This window comes from Camelina sativa, chromosome 4 (assembly GCF_030686135.1).
Source record: "Camelina sativa cultivar CO46 ecotype springtype chromosome 4, ASM3068613v1".
Lineage (NCBI taxonomy): Eukaryota > Viridiplantae > Streptophyta > Magnoliopsida > Brassicales > Brassicaceae > Camelina > Camelina sativa.
In genome coordinates this window covers 8,041,842-8,064,892 of record NC_141883.1, presented here as the reverse complement: position 1 = coordinate 8,064,892, position 23,051 = coordinate 8,041,842, and the positions used below count along the sequence as shown (strand labels likewise).

Sequence of the window (23,051 nt, the reverse complement as noted above, 5' to 3'; positions counted from 1 at the left end):
ATGATTTGATTAAATAAAGTGTATTATTGATATTTAGGAAATTGTTTTGTTATATATGTATATTTAGAGAGAATTTTAAAAATACATCTTTTTCAATACCACTTTTCAGAAATACCATTTTAGAAAACTTTATTCAAAAAAACTTCTCAGAAATTTCTCATAGTTTTATAATTAATTACATAAACTAAAATGAATTAACATAACTAATGAAACAACCTGCGCATAACCTAGTTTTTCTTACAAGTTACAGCATTAGAAACAAAATATGGATTTCTACAATCTAATTGTTTTTTTTCAACCACTACAATCTAATTTTAAATATAGGCTTATTATATTAATTAATTAAAAAAGAACTAGTTATATGACATACTCTATGCTTAGTTAAACAATTAGGATTACAAAGTCATTTTTGATAGCTTTCTATTATTTTATTTTTTTTGACAACCATAGTTTTCTATTTGGTTGTTAAGGCTTTCTCATCTTTTGATTCCATGGTAACAGTGACAAAAAAAAAATCACAGTCTTCTCACCAAATTGATTTTATCAAATTAAAACTAGTTTTTTATTTACTATTTCTATTTACTCTATTTTTTTAAATAACTGAAGTTATCAAATCATATTATGTTAATGTTTAAGAACTAATATTTTGTTTTAGTTGTCTCTTTAATTAGTTTGTTATATGACAATGTGGTTAATTTGTATTGTATAATTTAAACGGAAACATTTTATTTTTGTTTGCTACTTATAATTATTGACCTTCGCACGGCTATGCCTCAAATCATATTTAATGTGTCTGGGGTCTAAAACTTGACATTTTTATCGTCAATGAACAGTCACATCTGACTCATTCACCACCACCACCGAGCAAGAACCATGGCCCGTCACGTTGTACATGAGCCTTCTTAGAGGTGTTCATCAGCGTTGTGATAGATTCATTAAGGACCTTAAGGTGTTTGGTTTTTCAGGTGTTTCTAGTTTCTTTTACCAAACACTGTCTTCTCATGTAATGTATAGCGTAGTGATCTTGCAAAAACTCAACTTGGATTACATGTTAACCGAGTGGAGAACATAGTTATTCAAGCTATTTTCTTGGTTGGCACGTTTGATAGAGATATCAATTCGTTTGCTAGGAGAATCTGGTTTGTTTTGTTTATGATAATCTCAGATAAACATCTCATCAGTTTTATAATGTTCTTGTAAAGCCATCTTGAAATATTTCCCTTTTTGTAGTAGCACTTTTTGAACAAGTGATTCAAAATCTTGAGAAGAAAGGTATTTCATTAATCTCTCTTTGTGAACAAAGCTTGGGTTTGGTTTGTTTGTTTGTTTGATGGGTGTGTACTCTCATTAGCTCTTTCAGATGAAGTAATGATAAAGAAAAAGAGAAAAAGCAGAGGACAATGAGAAATAGTATATAAGATAAGAAAACTAAGACTAAAGATGAAGTAACAAGAAGAAGAAGAAACAAATAATGTATTGGAAAACTGATAATTTAATTGAGACAAATCCTTAAATATTACAATAATACTATTATGTTCCGACAAGTGTCCTGAACTCTCAAACGCATGAACAATAATGCAATCTTGAGTTACATATTACTTATAATCTCTTGACAGACCACCGATCTTATTGGGTCGTAAGTGAAGAACAAAGAGAGAACTTTGAATAAACCTGATTTTTAATTATAATTTTAGGATATCCTTACGCTCTTGAGACACATTGTCTTATATAGAGATCTAGAGAACAATTTAGAATATGATGACTCATAGTTACAGTTGTGATAGGTTAGTCATCATCCTTATCTTACAGAGCACCAAATCGGTTATGGAGCAGAGGTTTTGAATCATGTACAATCAACTTTGTCTTGACTTGAGAGTGTTGACTAGGTTTTTTTATTGGGTTTTTTTCTTGTTGGATTTGTTGGACTGTTTTCTTTGAAAACCATCATGTTTGTCGACTTACAAAGGTTATGTATGATCTTAAACAAGCTTCAAAAGCCTGGTTTGATACCTTCAGCAAGTATTTGATCGAATTTGAGATTACCTGCAACAAATCTGATCCCTTACTATTCACATATCTTAAAAATGGTAAATTTTTAGTACTATTCACAAATAAGTAAGGTATGTGAGATGGCCAGAAAACAGTTCAACAAATCCAACACGAAAGAAGCCCAATTAAAAAGCATAGTCAACATTCTCAAATTAATTAAGAAGCCTAGTCAACATTCTTATTTTGAAATTTGACTATTTTTTTTTTTCGTTTTGAATGAATAAAGAACTGTATATTTCATTTGCATCTTCTTATGTCAACTTTTCGTTTTCTGTTTATTTTATTAAAGAACTGTATATTTGCATCGTATTGTTATGTTAACTTTTCTTTTTTTCTTTTTGATTTACTTGTCACGAATTAACATTTTTGATTATGTTAGCTTTGAATACCAAATTGTGGAGATAAGGCAACTTAAGACGTGTATATGTACTCCTCTCGTGAGACCAATATTTACAAAAGAGTAGTTTTATTTCTAAGAACCATATTAAGAAGACACACGTTTTGGTGTGGCGAAGAAACACGTTTTATATGGATCTAAAGCAAGTTATCCCAATAGGCATACTTATCTTCATAGCTGTCGCCTGTCTCGTAGGATGGGTTTGGTCTTGCTTTCAGGGCGGTCGAACACGTGATGAGCACAGTTCCAGTTAGTAACTATTTCTATTATTATATCACGTATCCAAGTTATTTTTATATTTTCTGCTGAATCTTTATATTTTTATTCGTCATGAGGTTTTTTCTTTCTTTCTTTCTTTCTTTCTGGATTTATTGATATTGGAACTCTATTCTACATCAATTATATATGATATTTCAATAATTTCATACAGTCGCAGTATAAATTTTGTCATAAGGTTGTCTTTGTTAAATGTCACACACATCCTTTCAAAGCGAACACATATGAATATGAAGAAAGATGAGTGAACAAGAAGAAACATAAATTTGGTTTGGTAAATTATGTGGTATTTTTATTGTTAATAACAACTTCATTATCGAAATAAAGAGAAGGCTCCTCTTCTGGCTTTGTTCTATGGGAATGGGACCAAAAAAAAAAAAAAAACACATTGCATAAAATTGATACACAAATCTTATTGAGACAACCAGAAACGATCAAAGACAAATCCTCAAATAGTAGTACAATACTAATAAGTTTCTTGCAAGTGCCCTTACAACACACATTCACATGTCAATTGTTCAGGTTCCATAGAGCAACAACGCAATCCAAAACTACATCCATATATATAGATAAGAAATTACGAAATTGTTATACTTACATGAAGGACGGACCAGAGCGATCTTTTGTCTCAGTTAATGAAGAAAAGTCGTCAAATTAGGAGTGGGAAGCTTCTAAAAGCATTCGTAGAAAGTTCATGTGACAATCTCTCGGACAAGCCAGTCGAGACAAGGATACGCGAAGTAGAGGATGAGAAACGACGGTAGAGCCAGCAAGATAGTGACTAGAATGTACATCGCCAGTATGGCTGCACTGGTCGGTATTGCATAAAGTATTATCAGCAGAAATATGACAACCAATGGGAACTTTGCTGTCAACTGGACAAAGAAAACCAGAGACTTCCTCAATGAAGTTTGTATGTTGTCCCTTGGGATGCGATGGTCATTAACAGAACCTGGTGGTTCAGGTTGACTGCGATGATGGCGATTGTGGAGACATGGAGACGGAGTTTCCCTTGTATGGTCATTGTTTTCATCTGTTTGAGCTCTACCAGGTGAGTTGCGTCTCTCTCCATTCATCCTCTCGACCATCCAAAGCACAAAGTAGTTCTTGTGAGGGAACCTGAGGGTTCCTCTAAAGACAAGACGGAAGGACAATAGATTGCACCACGGGCATGAAATGAATAGAGGAAGCTGAACCGGGTGAGTAGGCAATTTCACAATAGCCCACTGAAGTCCCAAGATGCAGTTTTTACACATTGTGTGCCCACACCATAGCACGTAAGGAACGTTTTCAACAATGTTAAATGATTCCCAGCAAATAGGACACTCCAGACCTTCGTTTTTACTGCCTACAGAAGATGCATCGTCATCTGAACATTCCGCATGAGGGCGGACTGGTCTTCTTATTTCGTGTTTCGGTCCTACGTGTCCGGTAAGATAACTCGATGCTAGATTCCACATTCTGGTATCAGGGATGGATAACATGAGTGCCTTTCTTAACGCCAAAACCAGTTCTGCTAATACCAAACTCTGACCTTCATGAATACATAACTCAATGCTTCATCGCTTGATCCCAAAATCCATACTAGAACAAGCAAAGAGAACACATATATTAATCCTACAATAAAGATCCCAATGAAACAAGGATGCAATCTTAATTCAATATCATCAACTAATAAGACTAATAAGTGATAAACACAAATGACTAAGCAACATCAAATATAGCAAAGTTTCAATTTTTATGCTCAGAATCACTATCAATTGAAGGATTCAACTAGTATTAGACCTCAAAGCTCGATCATTTCAGCAGTAAAGACGCTTTGACTAGTATTAGACCTCAAAGCTCGATCATTTCAGCAGTAAAGACGACTCTTTTTATCTTTGAGCTAAATCTACTCAAAGGTTATGGGCATAAAACATACGTCAATCCTTTAAATGAAGACCCCAATGAAACACGGATTTCAATTCTAACTCAGTATCAATTAATAAGACTCAGATTTTTTTTAATGCTACATTGAGCAAACCATGGCAACACAAATGATTAAGCAACACCCTATATAGCTAAAGTTTCGATTTTTATGCTCAAATCCAATATGAATTAAAGGATTTAAACACTTTGACATGTATTACTTAGACCTCAAAGCTTATTAGATCATTGAGCTAAAATCCTATTGAGAACCATCCAATATAAGATAAAACAGTGGAAGAAAAAAACCCAAAATTCAAAACCACTAAAATGAGATGATCGATCACGGCATTAAGCAGCTTAATGAACCCAGATTAAGACCTAGTACGTCAGAAGATAATGAGAGCTTAAGATAGATAGATATATATATATATATATATATATATAATTAAAATTAAACGGAGATAGCAATCAATGGTTGAGAAATAACCGAACCCAAAATGAGAATGATTCAGATAAACGATCGTACCGATTCGATTCCGCGGTGAGCTTTATCGTTCTCAAGAGGATTCGCCGGTGCGTATTTGTTTCGTACGTGAAAAGAAGAAGATGCTCTTGATTGATTCGCCAGTGTGTCTTTTGGCTAAATATTCTGAGACTGACATGTGTCCTCCACCGGCCTTGTATCATATTTTTGTTTCGGATGCTTTCAAAACGACGCCGTTTTCTTGTTCCACTTAAATTGTTTTTAACTTTTAATATTTTTACTTCATTCTTTGATAGTTGATTGAAAAAAGATTATAAACATTAAACAACCGCGTAACTTGCTTTGTAATATTAGTTGTATTTGTAATCTCATTCATGATCATTTATTCTGATTCATATTAATAAAAATTGCTTAGATGTTAAGAAAAAAAACATTAAACAACGGCAGCAAAACACAAATATTATTAATAAAATTTTTCTGGAAAAGACATATATGTAAAATGGTCAGTTTTTGCAATTATGCCTTTTGTAAAAACAAATTACATAATTGATGTAAGTTATTATTCGAGCATCAAATGAAGAATGTGAGAAAATTATTTGCTTTTTAAATTTGTATGGCATGGATTCAGAAAATCGGTAGTTACTTCTAGAGGAAAAACCAGTGATTCAGTGTGAAACAAATGGTTAAACATACGCTAGGAATTTCATATGTTATGTGGACGTTTTAGAATGCTTTACTGAGAGTCAAAACAAGCATCTCTGGTATTTATTTGTTTCATTACGGATAAAAAGAAAATTTGGAAGCCCCACAATTAGCAAAAAAATAGAAAAGTTAGCAGTTTTTCTTTTACAAAACCCCATCTTTTATCCATCATGAAACAAATTGCTACTTGTTATGTTCACATATAAAAGTGAACACATAAATGTTAATTTGAAATAATTAAATAACTAAAACCCTACCATATACTGATATACAACCAAATCATTTTCCCTTTTTTTCCGCAAACACACTTTGTATACAATTAAATTTGGTCAATACAAAATGTTTCATGAAGTCAAATAATCATTGTACTAGAATCAGCATAATAGTTGTAACATCCGCGAATCGCAATCCCGGTTTAAGAATTGCATCGGTCGATGCAAGGTTGTTTTCTGCGGACGAGTTTAAGTTAAGCGCTGCGTTTTTTGTTAGGGAAAACCCTTAATTCGTGTTTTTGTCTCATTCGACGAGTTCAGCCGTTTTTGAGAGAAAAGAAGGGGGAAAAAGTGTTCTTGAGCGTTCTTGGTGATTTCTGGTGTTTGGAGGCGTTTCCTGAAGAGATCTGTAGCTGGGATCGTTGTAGGAGCTTCCTAGGAGCGTGTTCTTGATTGTTTAAGGTTCAGAAACTTCTTGGCAAAGGTAAGTGCATGACCATGGCTTATCTAAGCTGGAGATTCTCTGATTTGTTTGTTTCTGTGTTGTTAGGCTTGTTAGAATGTTGTATGAGGCGTTAGGAAGCTTTCTTGTGGCTTGGGACCGATTCTTGTGTTTGGAGGAACGGAGATCCGGCGAGAAGCTTCGGCGAAAAACGATGCTCGGCATGTGTGTCGGTCGATGCACTATGTGCGTTGGTCGATGCAGTGCGAGGACGGCGCAGCTTGACCTAGGAGCATCGGTCGATGCCATGTGGAGGCGTCGGTCGATGCAACTAGGGTTTCCGCGTATTGTCGAGCATGCGTCGATCGATGCAAGTGGAAGCATCGGTCGATGCAAGTGAACCTTGTGTCGACCGATGCATACCTTGTGTCGGTCGATGCAAGCCTTGTGTCGGTCGATGCAGAGTCTGGTTTGTTTGTTGATTGTTGCTTGATGGTTAGAGTATCTCTATTGCTTGTGTGTATAGCCCAGTAGATGGGAGGATTGCCTTACTGAGTGTTTATAAAACATGGAAACCAGCAACCTAGTAATGTTTCTAATGACCCAACTCTAGCAACCTAACAATGCCAGACAACATCCAATCGAGTCCCTAAAACATCCTCCTCTTCATTGCCTTGATTCCACGAGCACACTTTGCCTTTACCTGCACCACAAACACATATTGCAATGCATGAGTATTTTATAAACACTCAGTAAGGCAATCTTCCCATCTACTGGGCTATACACACAAGCAATAGAGACCTCTCTAATTATCAATAAACAATCAACACTCCATAATAACAAACCAGGACTCAACATTGACCGACACCAACATGCATCGACCGACACCACATGGGGATGCATCGACCGACACAGGGTTGCATCGATTGATGCTCGATGCACTTGCATCGATCGACACTCGCTCTGCATCGACCGATGCATGCTCAACATAACATGAAAACCCTAGGGTTTTACGCGCTGTCCTCGCACTTGCATCGACCGACGCAAGATATGCATCAACCGATGCAATGCCAAGCATTGTGTTATCCCCGAAGCTTCTCGCCGGATCTTTGTTCTTACAACCACAAAACTGGATCCCAAGCCACAAGAAAGCTTCCTAACATCCAAAATAACGATCTAACAAGTCTAATAACACATAACAAGCAAATTAGAGAGTTCTCTAGCTTAGATAAGCCATGGTCCTGCACTTACCTTTGCCAAGACGAATCTGAACTTTCAACCAACAAGAAAACACCTCCAGGAAGCTCCTACAACGATCCCAGCTACAGATCTCTACAGGAACAGCTTCCAACTCCAAGAAATCACCAAGAACACTCAAGAACACCAAGAACTCTTCTTTTCCTCTTTCGTTTCTCTCAAAAGCGGCTAAACACGCCTAATGAGACAAAACTCGAGTTTAAGAGTTTTCCTAACCAAAACGCAGCGTTTAACTTAAGTCAAAACGCAGAAACTCAACCCTGCATCGACTGATGCACAACCTGCATCGACTGATGCAATCTCTAAACCGGGATTCCGGTTCACGGGTGTTACAATCGGTTTATAATTTTAACAACTATTATTTTTTCTAACTATGTTTCAGATGAAAATCTATCCTCAAATCCATGAAGATGGTGCATGGTCTAATATTTTTGTAGGATGGTCGGCAACGACAACAGATTAAAAAGGTTGGTTCTCAATATTACTGAGTTTAATTTTATTAATTCAACCTCTCATAAAGATCGAGTAGGTATAGTATAGCTAAAAGACGATAAAATTAATCCAAACAAAACAGAATAATCCAGCAAGATTATGAAACGAAAACATTGAAGCATACTTCAATGTCATAACAACATATAGAGCATACTGATAAACATTGATTGCCCACTTTGGAAACAAAGAACATTACGTACTTTCAGTTATTGTCCCGTCTGTCCCCAACGTTTTGAGATCCTGAACATTCAGCTTTTCATTTCATATTTTACGAAATAAACCCATGCAAAATCAGAACTGGATAAACTTTTAAAGTTAGTGTATCGAATGTATGATCTTCGAAGTAGGTTTAAAATATGTTTCTATCTAAATTACATTCTTTTATGATTTCTAGTCCAGAAAAAGAAGGGGTTTATTTCATGCAAGCAGCCAAAGCACAGTCATCAAACTCATTTTGTATCGATGATGCGTTGGTTTGAACTGACCACTGGAAATACTCAAGCCATAATGTTCAACTGATCTCCACTCTCCTGGAATGATCTTGTTTCCAAACCGGTTCATCAAGTCCAAACAAAACAACTTGGTTAGTTTAATAAGAATACAACTTGAATATGTATGTATACAAAATAGTGATAGTTTAAAAAAAAAAATTCATACTCACTTCGCTTGAACGTCAGCGAGTACCATGTCCAAGGTTTCACCAAATTCTGCTGTATACGTCTTCTGGGTATGAAAAATCCAAACTTAAACTTTCCATGAAGTCTTGTCAGTCTTAACATCTCGGAGGAATGCCAAGGATGCAGCCATTACCAATACTTTTTGTGTGTTTAGTTTAGGGTTTAGGTAACAATGTATTAATGTTAGTTTTTTGTGAAATCAAAAAATCTTGGATACGTTTAACAGAAAATGATAGTTCGCCAATTTAGAATGAATGATGGTTGATTTACGGGAAAGATTTAATATGACCAAAGATTGATTGAGCGTTGATTATGGAATTATGGTTTATTAGGTAGTTATGATTTTTTTAGAGAATCGAGATTTTTATGGTTTAAGTGTTGATTATGGAATATGCCAAGAATATTCAATTCTGTAAGTTTTTCAGTGTTGGTAGTGTTGGGCCGAATCTTCATTTGAAATTGATGTCTAATTTATTGGCCCTTCTTTTTGGTTTTTTTTTTTGCGACAGAGTTGATCCATTTAAGCAGGAGATCGGGTTCTTTAGAAAAACAAACGGATCCTGCGCTAAACGGTCAGGTAATGTCAAACTTTCGATTTCGGATGATTTTGCCCTTGTCAATTTGCAGAAACGTTTTCCTTTATTTAATATTGAGTGGCAATTTAAGTAAATATTGAGAGGATTTTGGTCATTTGCTAAACGTACTTCTCTTTTAATTATAAGAAGATTTAGATAAGCTGTGGGCTACCATTACAACTCTTCTTGGTAAAATTAAAAACGATAGAAGAGAATCTTGATCCCCAGTAGCGAATATCTAGTAATAAGTTTGTGATTGAAGAACTTCACAATCTCCCTCAATCACAGCAAATGTATAGCCACAAATCCATATTTGTTGTAAAGCAAAAAGAAGAGTTTTTGTCTCCGCTCCTAATGCTGAATTTGCATAATGTAATTATGCCGCACCCAATCCTAAAGATATGCCCTAATGCTTTTTTATGATCCATCCACCTGTAACCGTAAATAACTGATTATTGTAGCCTGCATCAAAGTTGCATTTGACCATTGGGGCCATAGGAACAGTCCACAATTGGCAGCTAGAAAGAATTTGTGTTTGTAAAGGATTTAATTGTTTGTTTTAGGGGTAGGCAAAAAAACCGAAATCCAAAAAACCGAACCGAACCAAACCGAAATAAATGGTTTGGTTTGGTTATAGTTAAGTCTAAAAATACGTTTGGTTTTTATTTTAATTAACCATTTGGTTTAGGTTTGGTCTGGTTAAAACTGTAAAACCGAATGGTTTTTTTTGGTTTTTTATAAAAATTTAAGATAATTAGATATAATTAGTTTCTCTAACTTATAAATTTATATTGGGCTTATAGTTATTGATCTCCAAGTTTTTTTTTGGTTTTCTTTTTCAATAGCCTTTACTTTTTAAAAGTTTGAATTTAATTAAGTATCTAGGTTTACAAAACTATATTTGGATTCTATTTTTTTTAAATTATGTTTAGGTTTTAATTTGATGTTTATTTTTTAGTTATGTATCAACCATCTATTTTTTAAAGTATGGAATAACCGTTAAAAACCGAGATCAAACCGAAACCAAACCAAATCGTTATACGTATGGTTTTTATATGGTTTCATTTTTGATAAAACCGAAAAAACCATAAACCAAAAAAACCGAACCGTAACCAAACCGAATTACATATAGTTTCTATATGGTTCAATTTTTATAAAACCAAAAAAACCGTAAACCGAAAAAACCAAACTGAAACCAAACCAAAAAACCGAACACCCACCCCTAGTTTGTTTAAAATATTAATCCAATCTTTTGTTTCTGCTTTTGCAGTTAGGACAGTTGAAGTAGGATTTTCTCGAAATCCATCAAACACTAAATTATTTCTAGTCTTCGATATACGCCAAAGTAACCAGAAGGGTAACAGAGAGTCTAACAGTGTATTGTTTTGCAAGAGCGACGGTGAAATGATATTGGAAATGTTTCCCTACATCTGAATTAAACTGACCAAACTTAAACAGGGGATTGTTTGACATGTGCCAAGTCTTTTTGTAAAAAGACAAGTAAATAGTGCATCTAGAATTGTTTCTTCATCTTGGTGACATCTTTGGCATTGAGGATCAATAGTCATACCTCGGTTCGTAATCTTGTTGTATTTGGTAAAGCCTTTGACACCATACGCCAATAAGAAGTGTTTTTTGACACCATACACCATAAGAAGTGTTTAATTTTTGGTATCACTTGAGCTTCCAAATCTTGTTCTTTAAATCAATCGAGCCATGGGGAATATTTGGTTGGGGATCATCATTGATTAGACCATGAGTAAGTAACCAGTAGCCAGATTTGATAGTGTAATCTCCTGAATGGGAGTACTTCCAAATGAGACTATCTTGTTTTTCAAACATAGAGAGGTGAATCCTTTTGAGAGAGTTAGCATCTTCTTGAGAAAGCATTTCTGTGAGTTTTTATGTATCCCAGGAGCGGTAGGCCTCATGTTTGATAATCAAGTAGAGAAGCCAATCCATATGATTGGGTTTTCCATGGTCTAGCGTCTAGTAGTGATTCATCAGGGTAGTAACATGCTTTTATTTTTGAAATATCTACGACCTATTTAGACCTTAATTAACATCTACAACCGAATTTGATAAAATTCCATTTTTATCATGAGAAATTTATAGCGTGTTCTAATCGAGTATTACATATATACTGTATATATATGACTAAACTACCAATGTCCAATGATCGTGCTCTAAATTTGTTTCACACTAAAAGAAATATGCGATCTACATCGATTATGTGAATATTATTTTCTTACAACTAGCCTACAAAACATCTTTCATAGAAATTAGTAGGAATATTCTTATGAATTTTATTTTTGAAAATCCTACGATTTTGGATAGGAAATTCGAAGGAAAAAGCCCTCGCTCAAAATTATTTCGATATTGTTTTAGTAGGAGATTAGAAAAAAAAATAATTCCTACCAAATTTCTACAGCATCTTTTCTTATCAAATTTCTTCTAATTTTCTAGAGATTTTACAACTATATATTTGAGAAAATTGAAAATAAAGTACATTTGTTCGTAAATTGTTCGTAGAATGCATAAGTGGCAATGATTGAATTATTTATTCTTTATTTCCATTTTTTCCTATATATTTTGTAGGATTTTTTATAGGAAATTTTCTACAACTTTCTCACAATTTATTTTTGAAAGACATTTATTTCTAACTTTCTAAAAATAAAGGTATGTGATAGAAAGTTTGTCCAACCGTATTTTATGTAGAACTAGATAAGGGCCCGCACATCGTGCGGTTTAAAAATTGTTGAAGAAAATAAATCCTAAACCTTAAACAATTTTTGGAAATATATAAAGAATTTTTATTTCCTAAAGTAAATATATAAATAATTTAAGTTAGAGAATATTTGTATCTACCTTCATACATTTATTTATATTTATATATTTTTAATATATTATAACAATTATTACAATAATCTAAAGCTAAATTATATCCCACTAAAACTTTTTGCCAAATACTCATTATCAATTCCTACACGAATAGAATTGTTATCCCCTAAAAGATGTCTAGACCCTTTTCTTATTAAGGCGAGTCCCTCAAGTAGAGAAGCCCATCCACATGATTGGTTTTTCCATGGTCTAGCGTCTAGCAGTGATTCATCAGGGTAGTAACATGCTTTTATTTTTGAAATATCTACAACCTATTTAGACCTTAATTAACATCTACAACCGAATTTGATAAAATTCCATTTTTATCATGAGAAATTTATAGCGTGTTCTAATCGAGTATTACATATATACTGTATATATATGACTAAACTACCAATGTCCAATGATCGTGCTCTAAATTTGTTTCACACTAAAAAAAATATGCGATCTACATCGATTATGTGAATATGATTTTCTTACAACTAGCCTACAAAACATCTTTCATAGAAATTAGTAGGAATATTCTTATGAATTTTTTTTTTGAAAATCCTATGATTTTGGATAGGAAATTCGAAGGAAAAAGCCCTCACTCAAAATTATTTCGATATTGTTTTAGTAGGAGATTAGAAAAAAATAATTCCTACCAAATTTCTACAGCATCTTTTCTTATCAAATTTCTTCTAATTTTCTAGAGATTTTACAACTATATATTTGAGAAAATTGAAAATAAAGTACATTTGTTCGTAAATTGTTCGTAGAATGCATAAGTGGCAATGATTGAATTATTTATCCTTTATTTCCATTTTTTCCTATATATTTTGTAGGATTTTTTATAGGAAATTTTCTACAACTTTCTCACAATTTATTTTTGAAAGAAATTTATTTCTAACTTTCTAAAAATAAAGGTATGTGATAGAAAGTTTGTCCAACCGTATATTATGTAGAACTAGATAAGGGCCCGCACATCGTGCGGTTTAAAAATTGTTGAAGAAAATAAATCCTAAACCTTAGACAATTTTTTGAAATATATAATGAATTTTTATTTCCTAAAGTAAATATATAAATAATTTAAGTTAGAGAATATTTGTATCTACCTTCATACATTTATTTATATTTATATATTTTTAATATATTATAAAAATTATTACAATAATCTAAAGCTAAATTATATCCCACTAAAAATTTTTGCCAAATACTCATTATTACAAATTTTATATTGTCAAATTTTAAAAACCTTTTACAACTTATTCACAAAATATTTTACATGCAACAAATTCATCAAAGCAACATCTAATAAGTAACCACGTACAATTTTACTCTATATTTTACCATTAAAAATATGTTCTTACATCCAAAATATTTTATTGTTAAAGTATGCTTTTTATCACCACCTATAAAATGTCTTCTAAACAAATCAAAAAAAAATTATGTTGCTTTACTTTCATTTTGGCATAATTATAGTTCTTATAATTACTAAAATTGTTTTGTGACATAATTTCTTTTAACCATGAAGTTTTTTTTTCTTCCAAAGATATTTTGGATGAACAACTGGTGAAAATATCTACTCGATTACAATTATTTTATGACTAACCCAATAAAAGTTGAAAAATTGAAAGAAAGTTAATGTAATATAATAAAAATAAAAATTTGAAAATTATAATCAAGATGGTATATATAAGTCTTAGATAATTCAGATATACAAAATAGAAACTTTATATACAATCCAAAACATGACATATGTCATAATCACGTTAAGGATCAACGATCTATTTACTCTTTAGAAGTATCCAATTGTACCAAAATAACTTAAAGCTATGACCTCATCTCAAATATTTTCGAATCATAAATTCTAAATTTATTTTTACTCAAATCAAAAGTTCTCATAAATTTCTCCATATACATGGTTTAAACGGTTTACAAACCTAATCTGATAGAAAACCACATAAATCCGGTTTGAAACCAATTTTAAAATGGTATACCGTTCCAACTTCCCAAATTTGAAACCGCTTCTCAATTACTCGATCAAGCAGCTCTTGTTTCAGTATCAGAATCATCAACATTATTTAGAAAAGACAACTCTAAATTTTGACCAGAAACATCAACCACCGACTTATCTTCCAAACTTATAATGCTACTAACTGTAGAATCACTTTTGGAACCTCCATCAGTGTCTCCATCATCGATTAAATTAGCGGGCATTATATACTTCGATTTCATTTTATTGCATCTGATAGCTTCCATTGAAAAACCCGCACGAATCAAAGACCCACACAATAGATCGGTAAATTTATGTCAAAAAAAAATCAAATATCAAAGTTTTCGATATAAACATGTAATGTTATATAGATATAATGTTATTTTCTTAATTAGTTGTCCTATTATGTTCCAAAAAAATTATTTTTTTGACATAACTTATGTTATTCGTTTTAAATTTTGTATTCACTATTTATTTATTAATAATAATATACATTCTTAGTGAATTACTTTTTTGTTTATACATGTCAAAATCTTATTGAGAAAACCCGTATAGTATAAGTAACGTACAATGGAAAATAGATTAGTTTTGTTAATTTTCCTTTTTGATTTAGAATTTTTTTTAGGTATAAACATGTAAATTTAATTTAGATTTAATATTATTTTGTTGTAAAACACTTGGAGTGGACTTCCATAACCGGCTTATTACATGTCTTACTCTACAAGGCCCATCGGCCCTTCTCCCTTATGTCAAAGTCGGTTTAGGAATTAGGGAGATAAGGCTTAGCCTTCTACTATATATATGATGTACTAATCGATTCATTAATAATAATAAGAGGATAAAACCTCCTTCGAGTTTTTCTAGTTTACAACATGTTATCAGCACGAGTTTGCCCCAAACTCCAACTGAGAAAATCCCTAAAACCCTAAAGCCGCCGCACATAAGTCCTTGTTCGTTCAAGCTCTCAAACGGAGGATAAGTTCGTGACCAGTTCGTGAGTTCGTGGGTTCGTGATAAGCTTCTGTTCGGATCAAGTATTATTCTTATCTAGTCCGAGGTTCGTGATCAAGTTCAAAGTAAATCCGAGGTCTTTAGCTCCTGGATCAATTCCAGTCAACCTCCAAACGGTGCAAGGTAAATAAATCAAACCTCTTTAGAACCTATGAATCGAACATGATCTCTTAAATCTAAAGGAACACTAAAATCTACAAGTAAACAATCAACAAACAAGTTCATAAGCCTTGAAACCCTAAAACCCTAAAACTTTAAAATCCGATTTCTATGAGGTTTTAGGATTGTTTAGATTGTTTGAAATTGAACCAATTATGCTATGATTAAAATCCGGTTGTGATTGTTTGTTTGATTGAGAATCGATTGCTTGAAACTTTAGAACTAAAACCTAAAATTCGAATCTCATAAAGAAAATATTAATCTGGTTGTTCTAGGTTGTTTAAATCCGATTGTTCTTGATTGTTTGTTTAAAAATCTAAACCCTAAAATCTAAGATCTTAAAATCGGAATTGTCTTATGTTTTGCATGAAAGATCAAAACAAAATTAGGATAACTCCCAAATTAATTTTAGACATTATCCTAGCCTATAAAATATTTCCTAAAATTTTGTCATTATCCTGTTTTAAGAAAAAGGAAATCTTATCTAAGAAAAAGGAAAATTGCTAAAACCTGAAATTATGTGCATATTTCCTGTTCATACTAGAATTTGTCTAGGATTATATTTTCATGCATGTTAAGCCACGAAATTAAGAATAAAGGCAAGACATGTTTCGGTCTCAAATACTGCATGGCCTAAAGTTTAAATTGATGGCATGTTTTGGTCTTATACTGCATGACCTAAGAGTAAAATAAATGCATAGTTCAGTCTCAAATACCGCATGCTAATGCTCAGATGCATGTCTTGTATTGTGTAGATGGCAAAGCTAAATAATCTCCAATATGCTGTCCTTAATGTCTCTGGAGACAATTACTTACAATGGGCATTGGACACTAAGAACAACCTGAAATCAAAAAACCTATGCGAATGCATTGAGGATGAGAATGATTGCACTGAAAAGAATAAATATAAGACGATATTACATATACGTCATCACCTTGATGAGAGTCTCAAGAACCAATACCTTACCATAGAAGATCCTCTTGACCGTTGGACAGAGTTGAAAAACAGATATGGACACCAAAAGACGGTGCTCCTACCAAAGACTCAATTTGATTGGAAAAACCTAAGGATCCAGGATTTTAAATCCGTGGATGAGTATAATTCATAGCTATTTAAGATAGTCTTGATATTGAAATTATGTGGTAAGGAGGTTACTGAGGAGGACTTGCTAGAGAAGACATTCTCAACCGTTCACACTAATAACATACTGCTTCAGCAACAATATCGTGAAAAGGGTTTTAAGACATATGCAAGCCTCATTTCTTGTTTGCTACTTGCTGAGCAAAACAATGAGCTATTGTTGATTAACAGTGTTATGAGGCCTCCTGGATCTACCCCCTTACCAGAGGCTCACAAGGTTGACATTACTAAGAAAGAGCCTAAAGAGCCCAAGGAAATTAAAGAGTCCAACTATGTCCATAGAGACAAGTATCACGGTCGTGGCCGTGGTAGAGGACGTGGTGGTCGTGGCCAGTACCAAGGAAACCAGTATGATGGTCATGGTCGTGGGAACCAATCCGACTTCGGTCGTGGTCGTGGTAGAGGCCGCGGAATCTTCAAACCGCAACACAAGGCTAAATCGGTTTTTCACCGATGTGGTATATCTAATCATTGGGCCAAAATGTGCAGAACACCTAAGCATCTCATTGATCTCTATCAAGAGAGTTTGAAAAAGAATCCAGAAGCTAACCTGGTTCATCTCGATGGTGAAGGAGATTTCGACCATGAGAATGATGACCAATTGGATTATGAGACTTCAGATTGCCTAAAAGAGGATAATTAAATTTCTTATTGGTTGTATTGATTTATATTAATTATCTATGTTTTATGACTTTGAATTTTATTGAATTATAATTTTGGTTTAAATTCAATTATTTTATTTCTTTCAATAGAAAATTATTTGTTTATGTTTAGAACATAAAATTCTTGTCCATATTGAGAAATGACTGAGGACAAGAATATAATTGTGGTGGATAGTGGATTAAGCCACACAATTTTGAAGGACAAGAGATATTTTGTTAATCTCATTATGAAAAATGCCAATATTAGTATAATAGCGTGTATAGTAAGTTTAATTGAAGGCTACGGCCAAGCACATATTTTATTACCAAATTGCACACATCTTGAACTAAGTGATGCCTTATATTCACCCAGCTCAAAGAGAAGCTTATTGAGTTTTAAAGACATTCGTTTGAATGGTCTACATGTTGAAACTAAGGGTGAAGGAAACCAAGAGTTCCTATATATTACTGAAATCACCCAAGGCCATAAGAAGGTCCTAGAGACTATACTCGCATTAGCCACTGGTCTTTACCATGCTAACATTAATACGATAGAGGCTAATTTGGCAATGAACAAGATGTTCAATGATCAATTCACTTTATGGCATGACCGGCTTGGTCATCCGAGTTCGAACATGATGTGTAAGCTTATATTAAATTAAAATGGGCACACTCTAAAAGAGAGAAGAGTTATTCCTAAGAATCTCACGTGTGTAGCATGCGCACAAGGAAAACTCATTATAAGGCCGTCACCAGTAAATGTAACTAAATATATTTTCTACTTAAGACTATACGTCTAGACAATGCTGGTGAATTTACATCCCAAGCGTTTAATGAATATTGTATGTCCATGGGGGTAAGTGTGGAACATCCCGTGGCACATGTACATACACAAAATGGATTAGCTGAATCCTTTATTAAACGTATTCAATTAATTGCTCGACCATTACTCCTAAGGTTGAAGCTTCATGTGTCGGCTTGGGGACACACAGTATTGCATGCATCAGAACTTATACGCATCAGGCCATCTAATGAGCATAAATATTCATCATCCCAATTACTAACAGGTCATGAGCCACACATATCCCATCTAAAAATATTTGGGTGTGCCGTTTATGTACCAATTGCTCCACCACAAAGAACTAAGATGGGACCTCAAAGGAGGATGGGAATATATGTTGGATATGATTCTCCCACCATTATTAAGTATCTTGAGCCAACTACGGGTGATTTATTTAAGGCCAGATATGTGGATTGTCAGTTTGCTGAGTCCGAATTTCATATGTTGGGTGGAGAGAAAAACAAGCTGGTTAAAGAATTATCATGGAATCAAACATCCTTAAATTGGCAAGATCCTCGGACTCTAGCATATGATGCAGAGGTCCAAAAGATTATATATTTGTAAAAGCTAGCTATTCAATTGCCAGATTCCTTTGCTGACCCAAAGAGAGTAACAAAATCGTACATACCAGCTTGTAATGCACCAGTACATATTGATGTTCAAAAGGAACACAATAATCAAGTTGCTACAGAGTCTAAGGCCCGTTTGAAACGTGGTAGACCATTAGGTTCCAAAGATAAGAACCCTCGAAAATCTAAGAAAGGTGCAAAACAAACCGAGTTTAAGGAAATTATAGACATGGCCGCGGCAAATCCTAAGGTACCAAATGAGGTTTGGGACGCTGAACCTCAAGGACCTGAAGGTATTGATAATGATGAGATCTCAATCAATTATATCATGTCTGGAATACAATGGAACCGTAAGAATGTCGACATTGATGAGATATTTGCATACAAGGTAGCACTTGAAATAAATGAGGATCATGAACTCACGTCCACATTAGAGTGCACTCAAAGTAAAGAATGGATAAAATGGAAAGATGCAATTGACGTGGAGTTGAATTCACTAAAGAAAAGGAATGTGTTTGGTCCGATCTTAAGGACACCATTCGATATAAAGCCAGTTGGACACAAATGGGTCTTTGTAAGAAAGCGAAATGAGAGTAATGAAATTGTGAGATATAAGGCACGGCTTGTAGCACAAGGATTCTCCCAAAGACCAGGAATAAATTATGAGGAGTCATACTCCCCTGTGATGGATGCAACGACTTTTAGATTTCTAATAAGTCTGGTTATAAGAGAAAAACTGGATTTGAAGTTAATGGATGTTGTAACCGCATACTTATATGGTCCACTGGATAATGAGATTTATATGAGATTACCAGAGGGTATTGAGCTCAAAGATAAGAATGGTTCTCGAGAACAATACTGCATAAGGCTAAACAAATCCCTTTATGGACAAAGTGGGCGTATGTGGTACAATAGACTAAGTGAGTACCTAGCCAAAGAGGGCTATAAGAATGATCCCATCAGTCCATGTATTTTATAAAGAAGTTTGTAAACAAAGGGTTTGTAATCATAGCTGTATATGTGGATGATTTGAATATCCTAGGAACCTCTGGAGAAATCGCTCAAACAGTTGAATATCTCAAGAAAGAGTTTGAAATGAAAGACCTAGGTAAAACTAAGTTCTGTTTGGGATTGCAGCTTGAGTACATAAATGATGGAATCCTTGTGCATCAAATGGCATATACTGAAAAGGTACTCAAGAGGTTTAATATGGACCAAGCTCACCCATTGCCTAGCCCAATGGTTGTGAGGAGTATTGATTTGGATAAAGATCCATTCGGTCCAAAGAAGGACGATGAAGAGATTCTCGGTCCATAAGTGCCATACCTCAGTGCTATATGAGCGTTAATGTTATTGGCTAGCCACACTAGACCAGACATATGTTTTGCCGTGAACCTCCTAGCAAGATTTAGTTCTTGTCCGACCCAAAGGCACTAGAACGGTATCAAACATGTATTATGTTACCTACAAGGGACGACAGATTTGGGTTTGTATTATACTAACTATAACAAAAAAGGTTTAGTTGGTTTTGCTGATGCAGGTTACTTATCGGATCCACACAATTCAAAGTCTCAAACCGGCTATGTATTTACACATGGTGGTACAGAGGTCCCATGGCGTTCTATGAAGCAGAGCATTGTGGCCACTTCATCTAATCATGCAGAGATTTTAGCAATTCATGAAGCCAGCCGTGTGTTTGGTTGAGGTCGATGACTCAACATATCAGGACAGATTGTGGCATGGCCGACGATAAGGAAGCAACGGTTATATACGCAGACAATACAACCTGCACCACACAGCTTAAGGAAGGATATATAGAGGGAGATCGGACGAAGTACATTCTACCTAAGTTCTTCTTCACACATGAACTACAAAAGGCCGGAGAAGTTCAAGTGGTGCAAGTTCCGTCCAGCGACAATTCAGCCGATCTCTTCACCAAATCATTACCGACATCAACATTCAAGAAGCTCACGCACCAGATTGGGATGCGGAGACTAAAGGACTTTTAGTGATGCTTAGAACAGGGGGAGCAATGCGTGCTGTACTCATTTTCCTTCACCATGGTTTTGTCCCACTGGGTTTTCCTTGTAAGGTTTTAATGAGGCAGCACCCCCAAGCGTATTGCGCTGATCCCTTAGCATTGGCACGGTTATGTCATCCAAGGGGGAGTGTTGTAAAACACTTGGAGTGGACTTCCATAACCGGCCTATTACATGTCTTACTCTATAAAGCCCATCGGCCCTTCTCTCTTATGTCAAAATCGGTTTAAGAATTAGGGAGATAAGGCTTAGCCTTCTACTATATATATATGATGTACTAATTGATTCATTAATAATAATAAGAAGAGAAAACCTCCTTCGAGTTTCCCTAGTTTACAACATATTTTTTAATTAGCTGTTTTGAAAAATAATAATTTTTTGACACGTGTCAACATCTCATCAGTGTACTTGACATGTGTCATGATCATGTTAATGACTAATTTGAAAATCCAACTTTATATAATAAGATTTTTAATATAATAAAAATATTAGTTCAGACTTCAATTCAAGCTTTTTTCCAGAGACTGCCTTCACAAATCTTGTTGTAGTAGTCAGTGTCCGAAATTGGCTAACCATAGAGACATTAAATTTATTTTATTTTTTTTTGTGCAAACGAAGACATAAAATTTAATGTGCTACGTTATATAATATAATTAAACGACTAAATATGGAGACATATAATATATTTATCTTACTTGTTTTTTTAAATATAATAAGATTATAATTATCTTATGCTTTATCTGTTTTACCAAGCTTGAAAACTGTAATTTATGATCGTTAAAATTGACACGTGTCACGATCTGATGAGTTAATAACTTTGATATTTAATCGTTAAAATTGACACGTGTCACGATCTGGTGAGTTTTTAACTTTAATCTCTAATCGTTAAAACTAACACGTGTCACGATCTGGTGAGTTACTAAGTTTGAGAACTAAGGTTTATATAATAAGATATCACCGTATCTTTTTTTGCAGTATGTATATTAAACCTATTGGAGTATTTTCAAAGTTTCGGGTTAAACCCATGTGAAAAATTCTACCTTGATATTGATTTGCTTTATGGCTACAGAAATGGTATTGATGAATATATATACAGTTCCATATGAAGATTATCGTATTCCACAAAGATTCAGCCTTAGGTTTTTAATTCTTATAGTTTATACACTAGTATATGATCGCTTAGACGTAACAATTACGTAATTCTTATAGTTTATACATCAGAATCTTTGTATAACAAAATAATGTACATATTCTAATATTTAATATTTTGTGCAAACTACATATTAACATTACTAGATAGGTAAGCTTAGCTGGAATCGTGGAAGGCTTGCACAAAAAATACTGTAGATCTACTACTGACAAATGAAAATAATGTGGTTTGGTGAAGATTATAGTAAATAACATGAGGAAGTTGACGTATTTTATATGTGAAATGCGCAACTCTTGGTTACACTTTGAAATCTCACCAAAAAAAATGTATATTGGCGAATATATTAAAAGAGTAAAAAAAAAATGTAACAAAGAAAATCAAATGAAATCTTTGAAAATATTTTTCGAAAATGAAAAAAAAAAAATTACATAACAATGTCAAGAATCAAGACTCAGGCAAGTGGTTTCATCCCTCACGTCTTTACAAGCTACAAAAAGGATATGTCGGTGACAAACAAAACAATGTCAAGTGCCTATCTCATAAGATTAATTAGCTACTTGATTGGATGGGCAAGATCATAATTTGATTTTGGCACGAGGATGTGTCATAACAAATTTTAGAAGCTTGTATATATCTTGTGATTTCTTCTTTTAAGAGAGTAACCATACTACTACTCAATCATAGCAATTATAATTGGCAATTAAAATGATCAACAAAAATGTGTGACATTTTTTTATAACCAATGAAAAAAAGGTGGGAGAAGTCCACACTCCACATATTATCAAGAAATATATTTCCTCTGTTTCAAAATATAAGATGTTTTAGTGAAAACACACATATTAATAAATAGTTACTTTTAAAAAGTTTAACCAATCATAAACAAATCTACATAATGTAAAATATAAATTTAATCTAAAAATTGCATAGAAAGTTGGAAACATCCTATATTATGAAACAAAAATACTTGTCTAAACATTTTATATTATAAAACGGATAAACCGGAGGGAGTATTTTTTTTTAAAGGTGAGCGTAGCCATTATTTAACAAATTTTGTAGTGGATTAAAAGCATGACATTATATCGATTGACTAAATAAGATGATTTAGTAAATCTCGCGTTAATCGAACAATTCATATTCAAATAGAAACCACTAAAAACCACCGCTACCAGTTGGT

At 33.7% G+C, this 23,051-nt stretch overlaps 1 protein-coding gene and 1 pseudogene across 1 annotated transcript; one reads left to right on the top strand and one right to left on the bottom strand.

The window, feature by feature from the left end:
• Nucleotides 1-3,110: 3,110 nt before the first annotated feature.
• Nucleotides 3,111-5,280, bottom strand: LOC104780108 (uncharacterized). Its single transcript, XM_010504574.2, has 2 exons — nt 5,157-5,280; nt 3,111-4,306 (listed from the first exon to the last, which is right to left on the bottom strand). Exon 2 carries the CDS (start codon nt 4,204-4,206, stop codon nt 3,415-3,417), a length of 792 nt encoding a protein of 263 aa, XP_010502876.1. The 5' UTR covers nt 4,207-4,306; nt 5,157-5,280; the 3' UTR covers nt 3,111-3,414.
• A 10,971-nt stretch (nt 5,281-16,251) lies between these two features.
• LOC147945590 (uncharacterized) lies at nt 16,252-17,280 on the top strand (annotated as a pseudogene).
• Nucleotides 17,281-23,051: the final 5,771 nt, after the last annotated feature.

What these genes read in the sequence shown, in the direction of transcription:
- LOC104780108 (XM_010504574.2), bottom strand. Translation starts at nt 4,206, where the DNA reads ATGTTATCCATCCCTGATACCAGAATGTGGAATCTAGCATCGAGTTAT.